Source organism: Aethalodelphis obliquidens, unplaced genomic scaffold (genome assembly GCF_003676395.1).
Source record: "Aethalodelphis obliquidens isolate GAN/ISIS:26980383/991018 unplaced genomic scaffold, ASM367639v1 scaffold26, whole genome shotgun sequence".
NCBI lineage: Eukaryota > Metazoa > Chordata > Mammalia > Artiodactyla > Delphinidae > Aethalodelphis > Aethalodelphis obliquidens.
Genome location: NW_020837970.1, coordinates 3,848,733 through 3,868,380, shown reverse-complemented (window position 1 = coordinate 3,868,380; position 19,648 = coordinate 3,848,733). Strand labels below are relative to the sequence as shown.

Genomic DNA, 19,648 nt, shown 5'->3' with positions numbered 1-19,648 from the left:
GAGTTTCACATAATCCAGGAGAGTTATGTTATGCCTCTCTGGCTGGTAGGTAGATAGGAATTCAAGCTGAGAAGCTCAGAGCCAGTGCAAATTTTCATAAAAATCTTCAGCTAGCCAGTGTATCATAATGCCCTAGTACATTCACTGTGAACTAAAAGTTTCAAATATTAATTCTAAATAACGAGATTTTAAAACAGCTGTGTGTTTAAGTCTATTTAATTCTGGGGAGTTGGAGAAAGAGTTTACGTGATTTATAGAGTCAGATAAACAGAGTTTGAATCCTGCTCTGCCATTCCTGTTTGACCTTAGGCAATTTGCTTATCCTCTCAGACTCAGTTTCCCTTTTGTAAAATGTGTTTTACCTGGCAGGTAACACTCAAAAAATGTTAGTTCCTTTTCTGCCCAAATGAAAGTAGAGTTATAATCAATGTGGTCCTTTGAGAATATTAATCTTTTGACAGGGTACAGAATACCGTGGATAAGAAAAAGAGAAAGGACATAAAATAACCAGTGAGAAGGATTCAGAAGTAAGATAATAATAGCCTGAACTAAGAAGTGGCAATGGGAATTGAAAAGAAGAGATGAATGAAAACATTTAGAGGAAAGAAAACACAGGATTGGGTATGAGAGCTAAGAACAAGAAAAGAATCAAAGATGCAGGCAAGTTATGTGGACTAGAGCAGTGACATGACCACAGCTTGGATGGATGATGACAAATGGTAAGGTGACAAATTAAAACAGTTGTTTCCCAGATATTACAGCTTGTTTTTTCTTAGACCACTTGCCTTTATTTCTTAGAGCAATTGAAACATAGTACAAACTATGTACGTAATTTTAAATTCCCTAGCAGTCACTTTAAGAAGAAATACTTAAAATAAATTTTATTACTGTATCTCACTTATCCCAGTATATCCAAAATATTATCATTTCAACATGTAAACATTAAAATATTAATGAGATTTTGCATTGTTTTTCGTATTTAATGTTCAAAATTTGATGTTGATTTACACTTACAGCACTTTACAAGTTGGAATAGCCACATATGAGTGGCTACCATTTTTGACAGCACAGGCTTAGACTATTAGATACTATAATTAATTTTTCTTTCCAGATGAGAAGGTCAACAAAATGTGGAATACCCATTCAATGTTACAGTCAACAATAAAAAGGAACAGACTACAACATGGATGAATCGCAAATGCATTATGCTAAGTGATCGGACTCAGGAAGCTACTATGTAATTCTATTTATATGACATTCTGGAAAAGGCCAAAATATAAGAATCAAAAACAGATCAGTGGTTGCCTGAGGTTGGGAGTAGGGAGAGGACTTGACTAAATTCACAGAGAAATTTTCTGGTATGATGAAAGTGCTCTGTATCTCAATTATGGTGATGGCTATGTGACTATGCATTTGTCAAAATTCATAATAGAACTGTATAGAGTCATCCCTCAGTATCCACAGGGGATTGATACCACCAATCTAACGTGTGTTGGTAGGATGTGGAGAAATTGGAACCCTTATATACTGCTGGTAGAAATGTAAAAATGGTATAGCTGGTTTGGAAAACAGCCTGCAGTTCCTCAAAAGGTTAAATGTAAGGTTATAATTTACCAATTCTACTCCTAGGTATATACCCAAGAAAAACAAAAACATATATCTACACAAAAACTTGTACATGAATGTTCACAGCAGCATTATCCAAAACAGCCCAAAAGTAGAAACAACCCAAATGTCCATCAACTGATAAACAGATAAATAAAATGTATTACATCCATATACTCTATAAAAAAGAATATTGCTCTATAAAAAGCAATGGAGTGCTGATGCACGCTACAATGTTGATGAACCCTAAAAACAATACTTAAAGTGAAAAATGTTGGTTACTAAGTATCACATACTGTATGATTCTACATATACAGAAATGTCCAGAATAGGCAAATCTATCAAGACAGAAAATAAATGAGAAGTTGCCTAGGGCTAGAGGAGATTAGGGGAAGAGGATAGAGGTACTGAGGCTAAAGGGTATGGGGTGACTTTTTGGGTGATGAAAATATTCTAAACTTGAGAGTGGTGATGGTTGCACAACTCTGTGAATACACTAAAAGCTACCAAATTGTATAAAGGGTGAGATGTTTGTGAATTATATCTCAATAAAGTTGTTAAAAAATACTCTCCTAATAATGGGGGAAGAGTTTTTAGTATACACTAACAAAATAACTAAACAATGAAAAGTGGTATCTATGCAAACATGTAACTTATATGTTTTTGTGCATCTTTGGCATTAGATTAGGAAAAAATAGCAAAATTATTACCCTTTCTACTGAAGACAACTGTTGCTGTAATCCATCACATTTCTTGCTTGCTTCTTCAAAAAGAGTTTTATACTTTTCTGTTTGAGACTGTTGCAAATTAATTGTCCGCTGCTGTCTCATACAATCTCCTTCAGAATTTTTCAGTTGAGACTTTAAATCCTGAATTTCATCCTCCTATAGTTATGAAATTATAGATTATATGGAAAAACATACATGATTTGGTATCAAAACATAAAGCAGAAAACATAAAAGAGCTTCGTATGATCTTTGGTGAGATATTTACACCAATTTCACTAAGAAAAACGAGTTACATTCTATTTTCATCCTCAAAATGGAAGACAGATGTTTTATTTGCACTTAATAGCTTACACTTGTAAGTCTAATACACAGCATTCTAATTGCTGGCAAGTATTTAAAATTCTTCAGCTCTGTGAAAATTCAACATCTCAGAATAAAGTTCAGTATTTAAATTTCTGAATTTAAAAGTTAATTGTGAATTATACTTCAATGAAGCTATTTTTAAAATAAAATTGAAAACTACTCCTAAAATGACTTTGAATATTACAGCATTTATTCTGAAAGGTTTTAAAAACTTACCTTTTTATTGCATTCACATACAACATTATCCAATTCCTCCTGCATAACATGGAGTTTGGCCTTCAGAAATCTGATCTGTGCTTCTGTGTCAATTTAATAATAATATTTATTGTCTTTCACTGAATCTAAGATGCCATCAATTGTAAGACAGACTATTATTTTATGAGGGAAAAAAGGCTCAAGATGGGGAGTCTAATAGTCTCTCTAATAGGAGATCCCTGTTTGGGAACACTCAAGACACTACATACCCCTAATGTAGAGGTAAATGAAAAATCCATCCAACAGAAAGGAACTGTTACACTGGAACCAAGTAAAGAAAGAGGAAAAAAACAAAAACTTTTCCTGAGAATCGGAACCACAAGCCAAGTACTCACATAAGTTTGCAGACTGAATTCATACTTACCCAGGTGGTTCGAAACACCTCAAACAGAACTTAAAGTGGTCTCAGATCGGTAATGCCCCCAGGTGTTTGGCAGAAGCAAACACAGGTCTAGCAAAACTCAACTTCAATCCCAGCCATTGTAATTATAAAATGCCACTGACTGTAATACACATCCCAATTTCACAGATGTTAAAATGTAGTGACGTGTCTGAGAAGCAAAAAAACGCAGTAATACCTTACTACCGAAGCTTTCTCCCACAAACCCCTCACGAACATCTACCTTTGGTATTGCTATCAAAAGTTCTTTATTCAATAATATCAGTAAATCTCTGAGGGTTTTAGGCCTATAAAAGTAAATAAAGTAAAAACTGAACTTAGAAGTCACTCATAATTCATTCAATCATTCATTAAAAAGATATACATCAGGACTTCCCTGGTGGCACAGTGGTTAAGAATCCGCCTGCCAATGCAGGGGACACAGGTTCAAGCCCTGGTCTGGGAAGATCCCACATGCCGCGGAGCAACTAAGCCCGTGCGCCACAACTACTGAGCCTGTGCTCTAGAGCCTGCAAACCACAACTACTGAGCCCACATGCCACAACTACTGAAGGCCACGTGCCTAGAGTCCGTGCTCCACAAGAGAAGCCACCGCAATGAGAAGCCCACGCACTGCAACGAAGAGTAGCCCCCACTCGCCGCAACTAGAGAAAGCCCGTGCCCAGAGGCAAAGACTGAACGCAGCCAAAAATAAATAAATTAAAAAAAAAAAGATATACATCAAGTCTCTACTATGTTCCAGGCATAATACCGATATTACAAGACAAGGTTTGCCCTCATGGGACTTATCTTGAGTAAACACTCTGAATAGCCTCTGAAAGTTATTAGGACAAATTCCACAGAGCACAATAAATCTCCACACATACTTCCTGTTTCAAAGCTCTTCTTATGAAGTCCCCTGTGTTACATGGAGCCAATGAACAATGGTTGGCTCTAACCCCACCTAGCTTCTTCCAGCCTCAACTCTCCTTCTAGCTTCTCATGTAACTCCAGGTTAGCAGAGGACAGAAGGGAAACAATAAACTTAAAAGTGTGAGGTTTGCAGTAGTTGGTCTCTAGGGGGAAAGAAGGAAGAAGCAATGGGAGAGCATGACTTTTCGCATCTCTTTTTCTCCCCAACTCTAACCCCGGTAGTATCATCAAGGATTTGAGTGCTCTGTCTCTGTTGGTCCACAGCATTAACCTCCCCAACCATCCCACTCCAACTTTAGTCTTATAAAACAGTCTGTGCTCCTAAACTACTTTTTTATTGTTTCCTCCCACACATAACCCAGCCATTCTAGGCAATCATGTGGAATAAGTGAAAACTCCCCTAAAAGGGGAGACACCTTGGCCAAAGATTCTGAAAAGGGAAGACAGGGATGCAAAGAGGTCATTCAGCAATAAGAAAAAAAGCAGTAATTTAAGGTAGTCTGTGCTGGTTCCCATACTGGGAGGAGGACCTTTGTTAACAAGGCTATGGGTGACTGTAAACTGAGGAACAGCCAACATCTGACCATTGCATCCCTGAAGGTATCTTAACAGAGGCATGAAGGTTAACTCTTTGCTTCACTTACCTTCGTTCCTAACAATTAGCCCCAGAAAGCTTGGATAGGTCAGTAAACGTAATAAATGCATAAATGAATTAATCTGCGTTTATGACTAACTAGCATGTAGCACAATAATTACACATGTAAATCGTTGTGATTTTCACAGAATCAGAGAATTTTAAGGGTAAACTTCGTGATCATTTAATACAAACTGCTTCATTTTCAAGTGAAGAAATTGCTATTACAGAGAGGCTAAAGCAGTTTGTCTGAACCTACAATTAATTATAGTTCAGCATTAACTGTTCATATACACTCGACTGTCTTTTTTTAAATTTATAATAGCATAGGTGGCTCCTCATAAATTCAACAATTTTAGAGGCACTACTGGTAACTAACATGTTTCTGATGATCTAGACTAAGTATTATTTTTCTAGCGGTATGCAGAGAATGAATTTATAAGAAAGAAAATAATATTCATTAGAAAATTCATTATTTTACCTGATACTACATCAATAATTCATTTATCCTTTAACATGTGTTGATTTAACACACAATAAAGAGAATTCAGTAACATTAAATGGAAGGAATTCAAAGAAATATGGTTTTCAAAAATTTATTTCAATGTTTTAATGCTAAGCTATGGGGCATTTAACTTATTTGAAAAGTGGTCAATGAAACCAACACCAGAGAGTTCTTTTTTTTTTTTTTCCTTTTCTCTCTCTCTCTTTTTTTTTTTAGCCACACCACACGGCTTGTGGGATCTTAGTTCCCCGACCTGGGATTGAACCCAAGGCCACGTCAGTAAAAGCACCAAGTCCTAACGACTGGACCACAAGGGAACTCCCCAGACAGTTCTTTTTAATTTTACTTTTTATAATGGAAAACATCAAACATATACAACAGTAGTGAGATGAGTTCAATGAAACCCTAGTCACCCATCATCCATTTTCAACAATTATTGACTCAAAACCAATTTTATTTCATTAAACAAATGCAAGACATCACTACATTTTCTAAATAATTGTGATATAAGGATAAAAATAAACCAAAAACCACCTACCTGTTCCAATGTCTTCACTAACACCACAAAAAATACCATCATCTATATAATCAGGTAAGCCTTCTTCTTCCAGTTGCCCTTCAATTTTGCTAATTGTTTTTGCAAGAGAAAAGTCTGAGAAATCCTCTGGAATGGCAACATCGCTGGCAGTTTGTACATCAGAGTATTTCAATTTTACTCTAAAAAAACCACATATAGGCACATTATATATTATATACATATAATAAAAAAGGAGATATGACTCCCAGATATGACCTTTATCCAAATAAAAAAGCAGATCAAAATTATTATAAATTTTAAATTTATGATGAAATCTACAATTGATACTTTCAAGGACTATATTACAAGAGACTTAGTAGACTTTCAGTCTTTATGAATCACACAACCACTGAGCTAGAGGAGGCTTTATGAGGCCACTTAGACATGGCCAGTGTAAAATATTAATAAACAGAAGCCTCAATTTAACAGTCAGCAGACCAGAAGGGGGAGCTCTCACACCCTGAGACAACAGTAGAGCCCCGCAGTGTGAAGGAAGGCTCCTCTTCACTCCTGGCAACAAGTCAGGTAATGAAAAACCTTTGTTTACTCTAGCCCTCCCAACTTCCTTTTTCCTTCTATAAAAGAGTTCTCCTTGCCTTGCTGTGTGCAGACTTGCACGTGGCTCGCCATCATTTCAGACCCTGAAGTGCAATATTCTGCTGATCCCGAATAATCCCATTTTTTTGCTGGAGAATTATGTGTTCTAGGTCAACACTCCCAAACAAGTGAACATCAAAACTAAGAGTACTGAACTTGGCCTCCTAGGTGAAATCCAGCCTGGGGCTTTTAATTTTACATGCTGCTGGAGTAGAACTGTACAATTTGATATCACTCTAGTCATAATTCTGCAAACACTGAAGAATAATACCTCTTAAGAAAGAATTACAGAGTGAACAGTTCTTAGCTCAAACTCATTTTTCCACCTAAAAAAACATATTTTAAGCAGGATCAAAGTTTACCAAAAGTTGATTTTTTTTTACTTTAATGAAGAGAGAAATATGAAATGAAAGTCACTTCTAATGGCGTTGAGGAATGAGCCAGGCCTAATCCATCAAGTTTGCTTCCAAAAGCCTTACTTTTAACCTTTTACTTACTTTAAAGCCTAACTTACTTTTAACACATAAGCAAATGCTTTAGAATTCTTTTGGAAAAAGAACCTTTTATTTAAAAAGTAAACTTGAAGTCTGAAAATAAGATAACCCTTTCCAGTTATGTATGTATATACAGTACTGATGTATGTACAGTACTTATGTATGTAACATATGTTCTCTTCTATCAATTTTAGTTTTATTCTTCCTTATCCTTTCACCCTATTTTTTGTCTCTTTTGTTCAAAAAACAAAAATTTTACTTAGCCAATTAAAAGACACAAGGATTAATAAGAATTCTTCTAGAATTATAATGCAATTATCAGTTTGGGTAAGCAATAGACATAAATTTAACAATTTACTGTGAATTAGAAGCTGGTTGGTACCATCCACTGCAGGTGTGACCCTCCTTTTCTAGAAGGTCTACTATCCTAAAGAACCTCTTGGGTCCCCTTTTTATGCTTAAAGTACTAAAAACAGTCTTGAAGTCTTTCTCACCAAAAACAATAGAATGTAAATTATAACTATACTATAGTTTTATTGAGAGCATGCCAAAATCATTCTGTATCTCAATGTATACAATATACAATAATGCATGGTGTTCAAAAAGTGTAAGTCTATTTGAGAGAACTAGGCAGAGAAAGACATCTAGGTTCTAGTTTCTGATCAAAGAAAATATCTAGCTAAAAATAATGTTTAAAAAATTTGAAATCTGGCAATTTTGCTTAAGAGAACAATACAAAATGTTCATTAACTGTTGCAAGACATTTCTGATTAGAAGATGTTTTAAATTATTAAATGTGGAGAAGAAATACAGAGTACAATTTTGTATATTTTGGGTATAAAAAGATCTAGAGAAACAGATCTTATTAAGAACAATGATAGTATAAATTATAAAATTTTTTAAAAAGTAATACTTTAAAAACTGTACTATACCTTGAATTTGATTTCCTTCCTTTACTTGCAGAGTGTAATTTGTTTTGAACTTTGTTTATTGGATCAACGTTGTTGGTCTTTGGCTACATGAAAAGAATTTAAATGATTAATTAATTAGACTCTAATCACTTGCCAAGGAAGGCAACTGTGTAATACACAGAATTGCTAGATTGCTACACAGAAGAATTCCTATTTTCAGAGAATTAATCAAATTATATTTTAAGGAATCCAAAATTGTATACCTGGAAAAGACCTAGTTATTACTAGGACCAAGAGATTTAAAGACAAGAAAATGAGTCCCAAAGATTCAAGGATGTTCAACTAGTTAGTGGAATGTTAAACTGGATGTTCTGATTCACAGAATTTAATTCTCCTCACCAATTATTCTTCAGATAGGCCTCCACGCATACTATTCCTTAGGTCTAGATTCCCATGGGTAGGGAATTTGTACATCCCAGTGTGCCCAGCACCTGGACTAGTGATCTCTACACACTGTAAATATTTAAATGAATGAATAAACCTTCCCAATCACCTTCTTTGTATATGAATACTTTTCTTTTTCAGATCTTCTAATCTAGTGAATTTGGGCTTTGGAGAGAAAACTTAATTTCACTTAGAATTTTTCCAATGTATCTCCAAATTGTTCAGTGAAGTTATGAGACAAAAAAGGACTCAATTCATTTTACGAGCAACATTTCATAAAGACATCCCTTCTGAATATCAAGGCTGATATTCTATTTCTAGCTGTTACTGGAAGGCGTGCTGTGGGCCCTAGGACCTGCTCCCTTCAAGCTTGTGGGAGGCTGGTGGGTCTGGTTGCCTCTACCCCATAGGCCAGTGCACTGTCACAGGGTAGAGGCAACCAGGGGTGGGGGAAGGGTGCCCAGCCAGAATCAGCCGGAGTGTACCGGGTGAGCATCCTGGGTCTTGTAGACAACAGGCAAGCCTGGCAAATACGAAAGCATCTTCCAGGGCAGCGCGGGAAGCAGGCAGGTTGGGGCTGAAGTGCCCACAAGGGGAGCACGGAGAAGCCCAAGGAAAGGGGGTAGGAAGGAGGGAGAGGAAGCCGCTTGTGGGGTAGCGGGGATGCACATCCAGCTTCGTGAGCCCAAGGGGTGGGGTGCTTCTGGGGTTTGGGTTTCTATTTCAGAGGGGCTGAGGCCGGCAGAGCTGGACTGGGGAGCCCTTTGGGGGAGGGCCTGCCTGCCCCTTCTTTCCAGAAATGTTGCAGGAGTGACATGTGCCAGCTGCCCACTCATATGCAGGGGCCCTGGAGTTCTTGTGACTCAGGAAAAGCATTTTAAAGAAAACACCCCCTACCCTACCTGCAATAAACACAATAAAAGTGAGAATAATAAATACCAAAAAAAGAGAGAAAAATATAAAAAACAACCTAAATTCTACAGAATATAATCACATTCACAAAAAGTTTGATTTCTTACCTTAGTTTCTGAACGTAAATCAACTGTCCCTTCAGACAATAATGGATGTCTACAGAAAAAAAGTAAACACCATATGTTAATAATAAATGATACTAAACCGAGACATATTAAAACTAATTATTAATTAATTAATTGTAGTTTGGATCTCAGTGAAATTACATACCATCTGTAAGTCCTTAGGCAATCTACTGAACTTCTCTAAGCTTCAGTTTCCTCATTTTTTAAAATGAGGACAGTAATATTTATTTCAAAATAATACTTTGAGAATTAAATGAGATAAAATAGGTAAAAGGTTTACATTGTGTCTGACTGGTATAAGCCCCCAATTATTAGTATTTTATAACTTACCCTATTCTTCAAATTATAGATTTCTAATACTTACACGTAAAAAAAATTATATAATAACAGATCCACATACACTCTCCAAGAAAAATGGCATTCTCCCGATTTCAAGCTATTATACAAAGCTATAGTAATCAAAACAGTATGGTATAGGCATGAAAACAGACACATAGATCAATGGAGCAGAATACAGAGCCCAGAAATAAACTCACTCATATAAGCTCAATTAATTTATGACAAAGGAGCCAAGAATATACAAAGGGGAAAGGATAGTTTCTTCAGTAAATAGTGCTGGGAAAAATGGACAGCCACGTGTTAAAAAAAAGAAAGTGGACTGTTATCTTACATCATACACAAAAGTAAACTCAAATGGATTAAACATTTGAATGTAAAACCTGAAACCATAAAGCTCCTAAAAGAAAAATATAGGTGGCTAGCTCCTTGACATCAGTCTTAGTGATTATTTTTTTGGATTTGACACCAAAACCAATGGCAACAAAAACAAAAATAAACACATGGGACTACATCAAACTAAAAAGCTTCTGCACAGCAAAGGAAAGCACCAACAAGACTAAAGGTAACTTACTGAATGGGACAAAATATTTGAAAATCATGTATCTGATAAAGGATTACTATCAAAAATATACTTAAAAAACTCATAAAAGTCAATTAAAAAAAACCCAACAAACAATTGGATTTAAAAATGGGCAAAAGTGGAAGAGACGTTTTCCCAAGAGGACAAATAGATTGCCAACAGATGCATGAGAAGAAGCTCAACATCACTAATCATCAGGGAAATGTAAATCAAAACCACAATGAGCTATCACTTCACACCTGTAAGAATGGCTATTATCAAAAGATAAGAGATAACAAATGCTGGCAAGGCTGTGGAGAAAAGGGAACCCTTGCACACTGTTGGTGGGAACATAATTTGGTACACCCTCTATGGAAAACAGTACGGAGGTTCCTCAAAAATTAAAAACAGAGTGGGGAGGAGTCAAGATGGCAGTGTAGAAAGACGCAAAGTTAGCATCTCCCTACAACTAGGGTGCCTGCCGACTGCTGGTGGGGGACTCTGACCCCCAAGATGGGAGGAACCCCAGAGTGAGCTGGTAGGATGTAGGGGGACAGAGGTGGGAGGAGAAGTGGAGGCCAGACAAGATCGGTGCCCCCGAGTGCAGGGAGATCACGAGAGGCAGCTGGGAGGGACTCTCCGGGAAGAGGAAGAGTGGGAGGGGAGTGGAGGGCGATCACCTGGCCCACTCAGGCCAGGGAGCCTGCTGAGCTCCCAGGCCGATCCCCTGCCCTCCAAGCCCCCTCCAGGCTGTGTGGGTCCTTGTGGGCATAGGAGGAAGGCCAGGGAGATCAGGAGAGGCAGGTGGGAGGGGCCCTGCAGGAGGCACCCTGCAGGAAGAGCAGGAGAGGAGTTGATGGCATTTGCCCCACCCACTTGGGCTCAGGACACCTGCTGGGCTCCCAGGCCAATCCTCTGCCCTCCAAAGCCCCACTCCAGGTCACGTGGGTCCTTAGGGGCATAGGAAGGAGGCCAAGGGGAGAACAGTAGAGGCAGGTGGGAAGGGCCCTCCAGGAGGAGCAGAGGGCAACTGCCCCGCCCACTTGGGCATGGGAAGCCTGCTGAGATTCCAGGCTGGTCCCCTGCCCTCCAAGGCTCCCCCTTCCCCGCCTGGCCACGTTGGTCCCGGGGGCATAGGAGGGAGGCCGGGGAGATCAGGAGAGGCAGGCAGGAGGGGCCCTCCCAGACCCCAGACTGGAGGAGCAGGAGAGGAGAGGAGAAGAGGGTGTTTGGGCTGCTCAATCGAGCTCAGGAAGCCTGTTGGGCTCCCAGATGAGGTCCCCTGCCCTCCGAGATCAGAGGTGGGGGTCATGCCTGGGCCCCTTCTGTTCCTTGAACCTAAGCCACCCCCCTCAGCCCCCAGGGCCCTTTCCAGCCCTGTGGGTCCTGAGCACTGGCCCTACCCACTGCCCAAACCTCACCCTTGCTTAGGCCGTGCTTTCCACAGCCAAGGCCTTCCCCCCCACTTTTTTTTTTCCTTTTCTTTTCCCTCCTCCTCTTTTTACTATTGTGGTACTGATGTACCTTCTGGTTGTTGATTCATCTATATATATTTATTTATATTCTTCCTAACATATCTGTTAGTTTCCTAGTCTGATTTCATCTTTTACTTTGTTATTGTTCTTTTTTTTCTTTTCTGCCCCAGGTGGCTTGTGGGATCTTGGTTCATGAACCTGGGGTCAGGCTGAAGCTCCTGTGGTGGGAGCTCTGAGTCCAAACCACTGCACACTAACAGAGAACCTCAGACCCCAGGGAACACTGATCTGAGTGAGGTCTCTTGGAGTTCATCATCTCAGCATCAAGACCCAGCTCTACCCAAAAGCCTACAAACTCCAGTGTTGGAAGCCTCAGGCCAAACAACCAGTAAGACAGGAACACAATCCCACTCATAAAAAAAAAAAAAAAAATGGAACAGCAAAAAATATCACAGAGATGAAGGAGCAAGGTAAAAACCTACAAGACCAAATAAAAGAAGAGGAACTAGGCAAGCTACATGAAAAAGAATTCAGAGTAATGACAATAAAAATGATCCAGAATCTTGGAAATAGAATGGAGGCACGGCCTGAGAAAATACAGGAAATGTTTAACAAAGATCCAGAAGAACTAAAGAACAACAAAGAGAGATGAACAGCATAATAACTGTAATGAAAAATACACTAGAAGGAATCAAAACCAGAATAACTGAGGCAGAAGAATGAATAAGTGAGCTGGAAGACAAAATGGTGGAAATAACTGCTGAGGAGCAGAATAAAGAAATAAGAATGAAAACAATGGAAGACAATCTCAGAGACCTCTGGGACAACACTAAACACAGCAACATTTGAATTATAGTGGTCCCAGAAGAAGAAGAGAAAAAGAAAGGGTCTCAGAAAATATTTGAAGAGATTATAGTTGAAAAATTCCCAAACATGGGAAAGGAAATAGTCACCCAAGTCCGGGAAGCACAGAGAGTCCCATATAGGATAAACCTTAGGAAAAACACACCAAGACACATATTAATCAAAATAACAAATATTAAATACAACAAAAAATATTAAAAGCAACAAGGGAAAAACAAATAATAACATACAAAGGAATCCCCATAAGGTTATCAACTGATTTTTCAGCGGAAACTCTGCAGGCCAGAAGGTAGTGGCAGGATATACTTAAAAGTGATGAAAGAGAAAAACCTACAACCAAGATTACTCTATCCAGCAAGGATCTCATTCAGATTCAATGGAAAAGTCAAAAGCTTTTCAGACAAGCAAAAGCTAAGAGAATTCAGCACCACCAAACCAGCTTTACAACAAATGCTAAAGAAACTTCTCTAAGCAAGAACACAAGAGGAGAAAAATACCCACAAAAACAAACCCAAAACAATTAAGAAAATGGTAACAGGAACATACATATTGATAATAATCTTCAATGTAAATGGATTAAATGCCCCAACCAAAAGACACAGACTGGCTGAATGGATGCAAAAACAAGACCCATATATATGCTGTCTACAAGAGACCTATTTCAGACCTAGGGACACATACAGACTGAAAGTGAGGGGGTGGAAAAAGATATTCCGTGCAAATGGAAATCAAAAGAAAGTTGGAGTAGCAATTCTCATATCAGACAAAATGGACTTTAAAATAAAGATTATTACAAGAGACAAAGAAGGACACTACATAATGATCAAGGGATCATTCCAAGAAGATACAATAATTATAATTGTTTATGCACCCAACTTAGGAGCACCTCAATACATAAGGCAAATGTTAACCATGAAAGAAGAAATTGACAGTAACATAATAACAGTAGGGGATTTTACACCCACTTATACCAATGGACAGATCATCCAAACAGAAAATAAATGAGGAAACACAAGCTTTAAATGACACAATACACCGGATAGATCTAATTGATAATTACAGAACATTCCACCCAAAACTGGCAGAATACACTTTCTTCTCAAGTGCACATGGAACATTCTCCAGGATATAGCACATCTTGGGTCACAAATCAAGCCTTGGAAAATTTAAGAAAACTGAAATTGTATCAAGCATCTTTTCTGACCACAATGCTATGAGATTGGAAATCAATTACAGGAAAAAAACTGTAAAAACCACAAATACATGGAGGCTAAACAGTGCGCTACTAAATAACCAAGAGATTACTGAAGAAATCAAAGAAGAAATAAAAAATACATAGACACAAATGACAATGAAAACATGATGACCCAAAACCTATGGGATGCAGCAAAAGCAGTTCTAAGAAGGACGTTGAGAGCAATTCAATCTCACCTCAAGAAACAAGAAAAATCTCAAATAAACAATCTAGCCTACACTTAAAACAACTAGAGAAAGAAAAACAAAGAAAACCTAAAGTCAGTAGAAGGAAAGAAATCATAAAGATCAGAGTAGAAATAAATGAAATAGAAATAAAGAAAACAATAGCAAAGATCAATAAAACTAAAAGCTGGTTCTTTGAGAAGGTAAACAAAATTGAGAAAACCTTAGCCAGACTCATCAAGAAAAAAAGGGAGAGGATGCAAATCAATAAAATTAGAAATGAAAAAGGAGAAATCATAACTGACACTGCAGAAATACAAAGGATTATAAAAGACTACTACAAACAACTATATGCCAATAAAATGGACAACCACAAAGAAACGGACAAAATCTTGGAATGGAACAATTTCCCAAGACTGAACCAGGAAGAATTAAACAGACCTATCACAAGTAATGAAATTGAAACTGTAATTAAAAATCTTCCAACAAACAAAAGTCCAGGACCAGATGGCTTCACAGGTGAATTCTATCAAACATTTAGAGAAGACCTAACACCCATCCTTCTCAAACTCTTCCAAAAAACTGCAGAGGAAGGAACACTCCCAAATTCATTCTACAAGGCCACCATCAGTGTGATACCAAAACCAGAAAAATATGCTACAAAAAAAGAAAATTACAGACCAATATCACTGATGAATATAGATGCAAAAATCCTCAACAAAATACTAGCAAACAGAATCCAACAACACAATAAAAGGATCATACACCATGATCAAGTGGGATTTAACACAGGGATGCAAGGATTCTTCAATATACACAAATCAATCAATGTGATACACTATATTAACAAATTAAAGAATAAAAACCATATGATCATCTCAATAGATGCAGAAAAAGCTTTTAAGAAAATTCAACACCCATTTATGATAAAAACTCTCCAGAAAGTGGGCCTAGAGGGAAGCTACCTCAACATAATAAAGGCCATATATGACAAACCCACAGCAAACATCATTCTCAATGGTGAAAAACTGAACGCATTTCCTCTAAGATCAGGAACAAGACAAGGATGCCCACCCTCACCACTATTATTCAACATAGTTTTGGAAGTCCTAGCCACAGCAATCAGAGAAGAAAAAGAAATAAAAGGAATACAAGTTGGAAAAGAAGAAGTAAAACTGTCACTATTTTTTGATGACACAATACTATACATAGAAAATCTTAAAGATGTCACTGGAAAACTACTAGAACTAATCAATGAATTTGGTAAGGTTGCAGGATACAAAATTAACACACAGAAATCTCTGGCATTCCTATACACCAACAACAAAAAATAAGAAAGAGAAATTAAGGAAACACTCCCATTTACCATTGTCACAAAAAGAATAAAATACCTAGGAATAAGCCTGCCTGAAGAGGCGAAAGACCTGTACTCAGAAAAGTATAAAACACTGATGAAAGAAATCAAAGATGACACAAACAGATGGAGAAATATACCATGTTCTTGGATTGGAAGAATCAATATTGTGAAAATGACTATACTACCCAAAACAATCTACAGATTCAATGCAATCCCTATCAAACTACTAATGGCATTCTTCACAGAATTAGAACAAAAAATCTTACAATTCATATGGAAACACAAAAGACCCCGAATAGCCAAAGCAATCTTGAGAAAGAAAAAGAGTTGGAGGAATCAGGCTCCCCAACTTCAAACTATACCACAAAGCTACAGTAATCAAGACAGTATGTTACTGGCAGAGAAACAGAAATACAAATCAATGGTACAGGATAGAATGCCCAGAGATAAACCCACACACATATGGGCACCTAATTTACGACAAAGGAGGCATGAACATACAATGGAGAAAAGACAGCCTCTTCAATAAGTGGTGCTGGGAAAACTGGACAGCTACATGTAAAAGAATGAAATTAGAACACTCTAACACCATACATAAAAATAAACTCCAAACGGATTAAAGACTTAAATATAAGACCAGACACTATAAAACTTTTAGAGCAAAACATAGGAAAAACACTCTTTGATATAAACCACAGCAATATCTCTTTTGACCCACCTCCTAGAGTAACAGAAATAAAAATCAACAAATGGGACTTAATTAAACTTAAAAGCTTTTGCACAGCAAAGGAAACCATAAACAAAAAGACAACCCTCAAAATGGGAGAAAATATTTGCAAATGAAACAACAGACAAAGGATTAATCTCCAAAATATACAAACAACTCATGGAGCTCAATATCAAAAAAACAAACAACCTAGTTAAAAAATGGGCAGAAGACCTAAATAGACATTTCATCAAGGAAGACATACAGATGGCCAAGAGGCCCATGAAAGATGCTCAACATCACTAATTATTAGAAAAATGCAAATGAAAACTACAATGAGGTATCACCTCACGCTGGTCAGAATGGCCATTAACAAACAAGCTAGAAACAATAAATGCTGGAAAGGGTGTGGTGAAAATGGAACCCTTCTACACTGTTGGTGGGAATGTAAATTGATACAGCCACTATGGAGAACAGTATGGAGGTTCCCTAAAAAACTAAAAATGGAACTACCATATGACCCAGCAATCCCACTGCTGGGTATATACCCTGAGAAAACCATAATTCAAAAAGAGACAAGCACCACAATGTTCACTGCAGCACTATTTACAATAGCCAGGACATGGAAGCAACCTAAGTGTCCATCGACAGAGGGATGGATAAAGAAGATGTGGCACATACATAAAATGAAATATTACTCAGCCATAAAGAGAAACAAAATTGAGTTATTTGTAGTGAGGTGTATGGACCTAGAGTCTGTCATACAGAAAGAAGTAAGTCAGAAAGAGAAAAACAAATACCATATGCTAACGCATATATATAGATTCTAAAAAAAAAAAAAAAAATGGTATGGATGAACCTAGTTGCAGGGTAGAAATAAAGAGGCAGACATAGAGAATGGACCTGATGACATGGGGTAGGAGTGCGAAGCTGGGGTGAAGTGAGAGTAGCATCGACATATATACACTACTGAATGTAAAACAGTTGGCTGGTGGGAAGCAGCAGCATAGCACAGGGAGATGAGCTCGGTGCTATGTGATGACCTAGAGGGGTGCGATAGGGAGGATGAGAGGGAGGCTCAAGAGAGAGGGGATATGGGGACACATGTATGCATATGGCTGATTCACTTTGTTATGCAACAGAAACTAACATGGTATTGTGAAGCAATTACATGCCAATAAAGATCTATTAAAAAAAAAGAAAAAAGAAAAAATATATTAAAAAGAGAACTGTCATATGATCCAGCAACCCCATTTCTGGGTATTTATCTGAAGAAAATGAAAACACTTTTTTTTATACATATATGCACCTCCATGTTCATTGCAACATTATTTACAATAGGCCAGATATGGAAACAACCTAAATGTCCATCAATGGATGAATGAGAAAAGAACATGTGCTTTTATATATATATGTTAAAGTATTATATAAAATGATATTTTTATATATATAACTATTACTGAGCCATAAAAAAAGAATGAAATCTTGCCATTTTGACAACATGGATGGACCTCGAGGGCATTATGCTAAGTGAAATAAGTCACAGAAAGACAAAGACAAATAAGTGATCTCACTTGTACGTGGAATCTAAAAACAGACAAATAAAAACAAGCCTATAGATACAGAGAACAGATTGATGGTTGCCAGAGGCTGGTTGGTTGGGAGCAGGCGAAATAGGTGAAAGGAGTCAAAGGGTACAAATTTCCAATTATAAAATAAGTAAGTCATGGGGATGTACTGTACAGCATGGAGACTATACTTAACAATACTAATGGCATATTTGAAAGCTGCTAAAAAATTAGATCTTAAAAGTTTTCATCACAGGGAAAAAAGATTCTGTAACTATGTATGGTAATGGATAGTAACTATACTTACTGTGGTGACCATTTCACAATATATACAAATACTGAATCATTGTGTTGTACACCTAAAACCAATATAATGTTGTATGTCAAATATACCTTAATTAAAAAAAAACAACAGAAAACAATCTTAAAGCATTTACCCAGTAAAAAGAAAAAATTTTTAAGGTGTTTGGGAATTTAAGTCTTACCTTAAACTGTAATCATCTTCCTCTTCATATGATTTAATTTGTGTTGAAATAGACTGAGATCGTACTTCTTGCTGATCTCTCTAGTTAAATAAAACAAAGTCATGTAGGAAAATAATGTACAAAACTAGGATATATTCAAGTGCCTTTCTGATCATTAATTATTTCAGAGTTGTCCACAATTTCTATAAAATCAAAGCACAGAATTCTAAAAGCTATGGTATCAAAATAAGATCTGTAACAATGTAGTTTCACCCTTTCACTCATTCTTGGTTAAAAGAGTCAGTTCTAAGGCAAAATTGTAAGAATGCCAATGCCTTTATATGATCTTAGCTGACTCCTGCTTCCCAACTACATTAGAGCTTCCATCTTCTGTAACATGCAAAGGAAATAAGGTTCACAAGACGTGGAAACATAAATCCATTTAATGGATAGAAAAACTTGTCTCAAATCATAAAAACTTCAATGTTAAGACGACCACATAGAAATGAAAGTGCTAAAAATGAAGCACTAAGAGTGAAAGCTTTTGGAGAAGATGTATTAATATGAAAGTGAAAAAACAAAAATTCAATGTGGCAAAAGTTATATCCATTAGAGGACTCTGATCAGAATACATAATGAATCACTCACTCTACCATAACATTGAGTTTCTGAACATTATTTTCAGAAAAATTATTTTCCTGCTCTTCAGACACTGACAAAAACTAAAAGATGTAATAAAATGTTTATTTTTTAGTAAAATATTTAATTACAAATGCAACTAGTAAATCTGTAACCATTATCTAAATATTCCCTTTCCTAAACTAACAAATAATGACGGATCTGTCTAAGACATTAAAATATTGCCTATTCTTCCCTGCCTCCATCAACTCCGAAGTGGGGTGGGGGTGGGATTTAAATGAAAGAGAATTATAAATGAATTAGAATAAAAAATTTAAAAAGTTTGAAAGCAGCTACTTTATTCCTCTAAGGAATATTACTATATCCTATCAACTAATATTGGGAATGCTGATACTTAGGGAGGGATGCTTAAAGTAGGAATAACCAATTTGGTAGCCAGAATGGGGCAAATATGCTTACATTGTCTAGTGATGTAACCTCACTACATTTTTCCTGACTATAAATCTGATTATGGTCTAGCCCTAAGAATCTGAGTTATATCCAACTGCAGAGTTTAAGAAACGGATTACCATCTGAGCATTAATGGTAGTTGTTAACCTTTATTCAGCTTCTGTCCAAAGACCATTTTATTTCTATCCTTACTGAATTACCAGTACTAATTCTATATAGCTACTTGCAAATATTAATCTTAAAACAGTGGGAAATACCGTTCAATATTAATGTTCCTATTAATTAGATGATTGGAATATCTAAATGGAAAACACTTTTTCAGTGGCTTTTAGAAAACGTGTGCTGG

At 36.9% G+C, this 19,648-nt stretch overlaps 1 protein-coding gene across 3 annotated transcripts in view; it reads right to left on the bottom strand.

The window, feature by feature from the left end:
- Positions 1-19,648, bottom strand: part of TEX9 (testis expressed 9) — a 217,420-nt gene that overhangs the window by 46,598 nt on the left and 151,174 nt on the right. For all 3 annotated transcript variants that reach the window (XM_027123098.1, XM_027123100.1, XM_027123101.1), the window contains 6 exons: positions 18,235-18,314; positions 9,445-9,493; positions 8,003-8,085; positions 5,941-6,119; positions 2,913-2,995; positions 2,316-2,489 (listed from right to left, as the gene is read on the bottom strand). In XM_027123098.1, the coding sequence (XP_026978899.1) occupies positions 2,316-2,489; positions 2,913-2,995; positions 5,941-6,119; positions 8,003-8,085; positions 9,445-9,493; positions 18,235-18,314 (648 nt within the window). The remainder of the gene's footprint in view (positions 1-2,315; positions 2,490-2,912; positions 2,996-5,940; positions 6,120-8,002; positions 8,086-9,444; positions 9,494-18,234; positions 18,315-19,648) is intronic.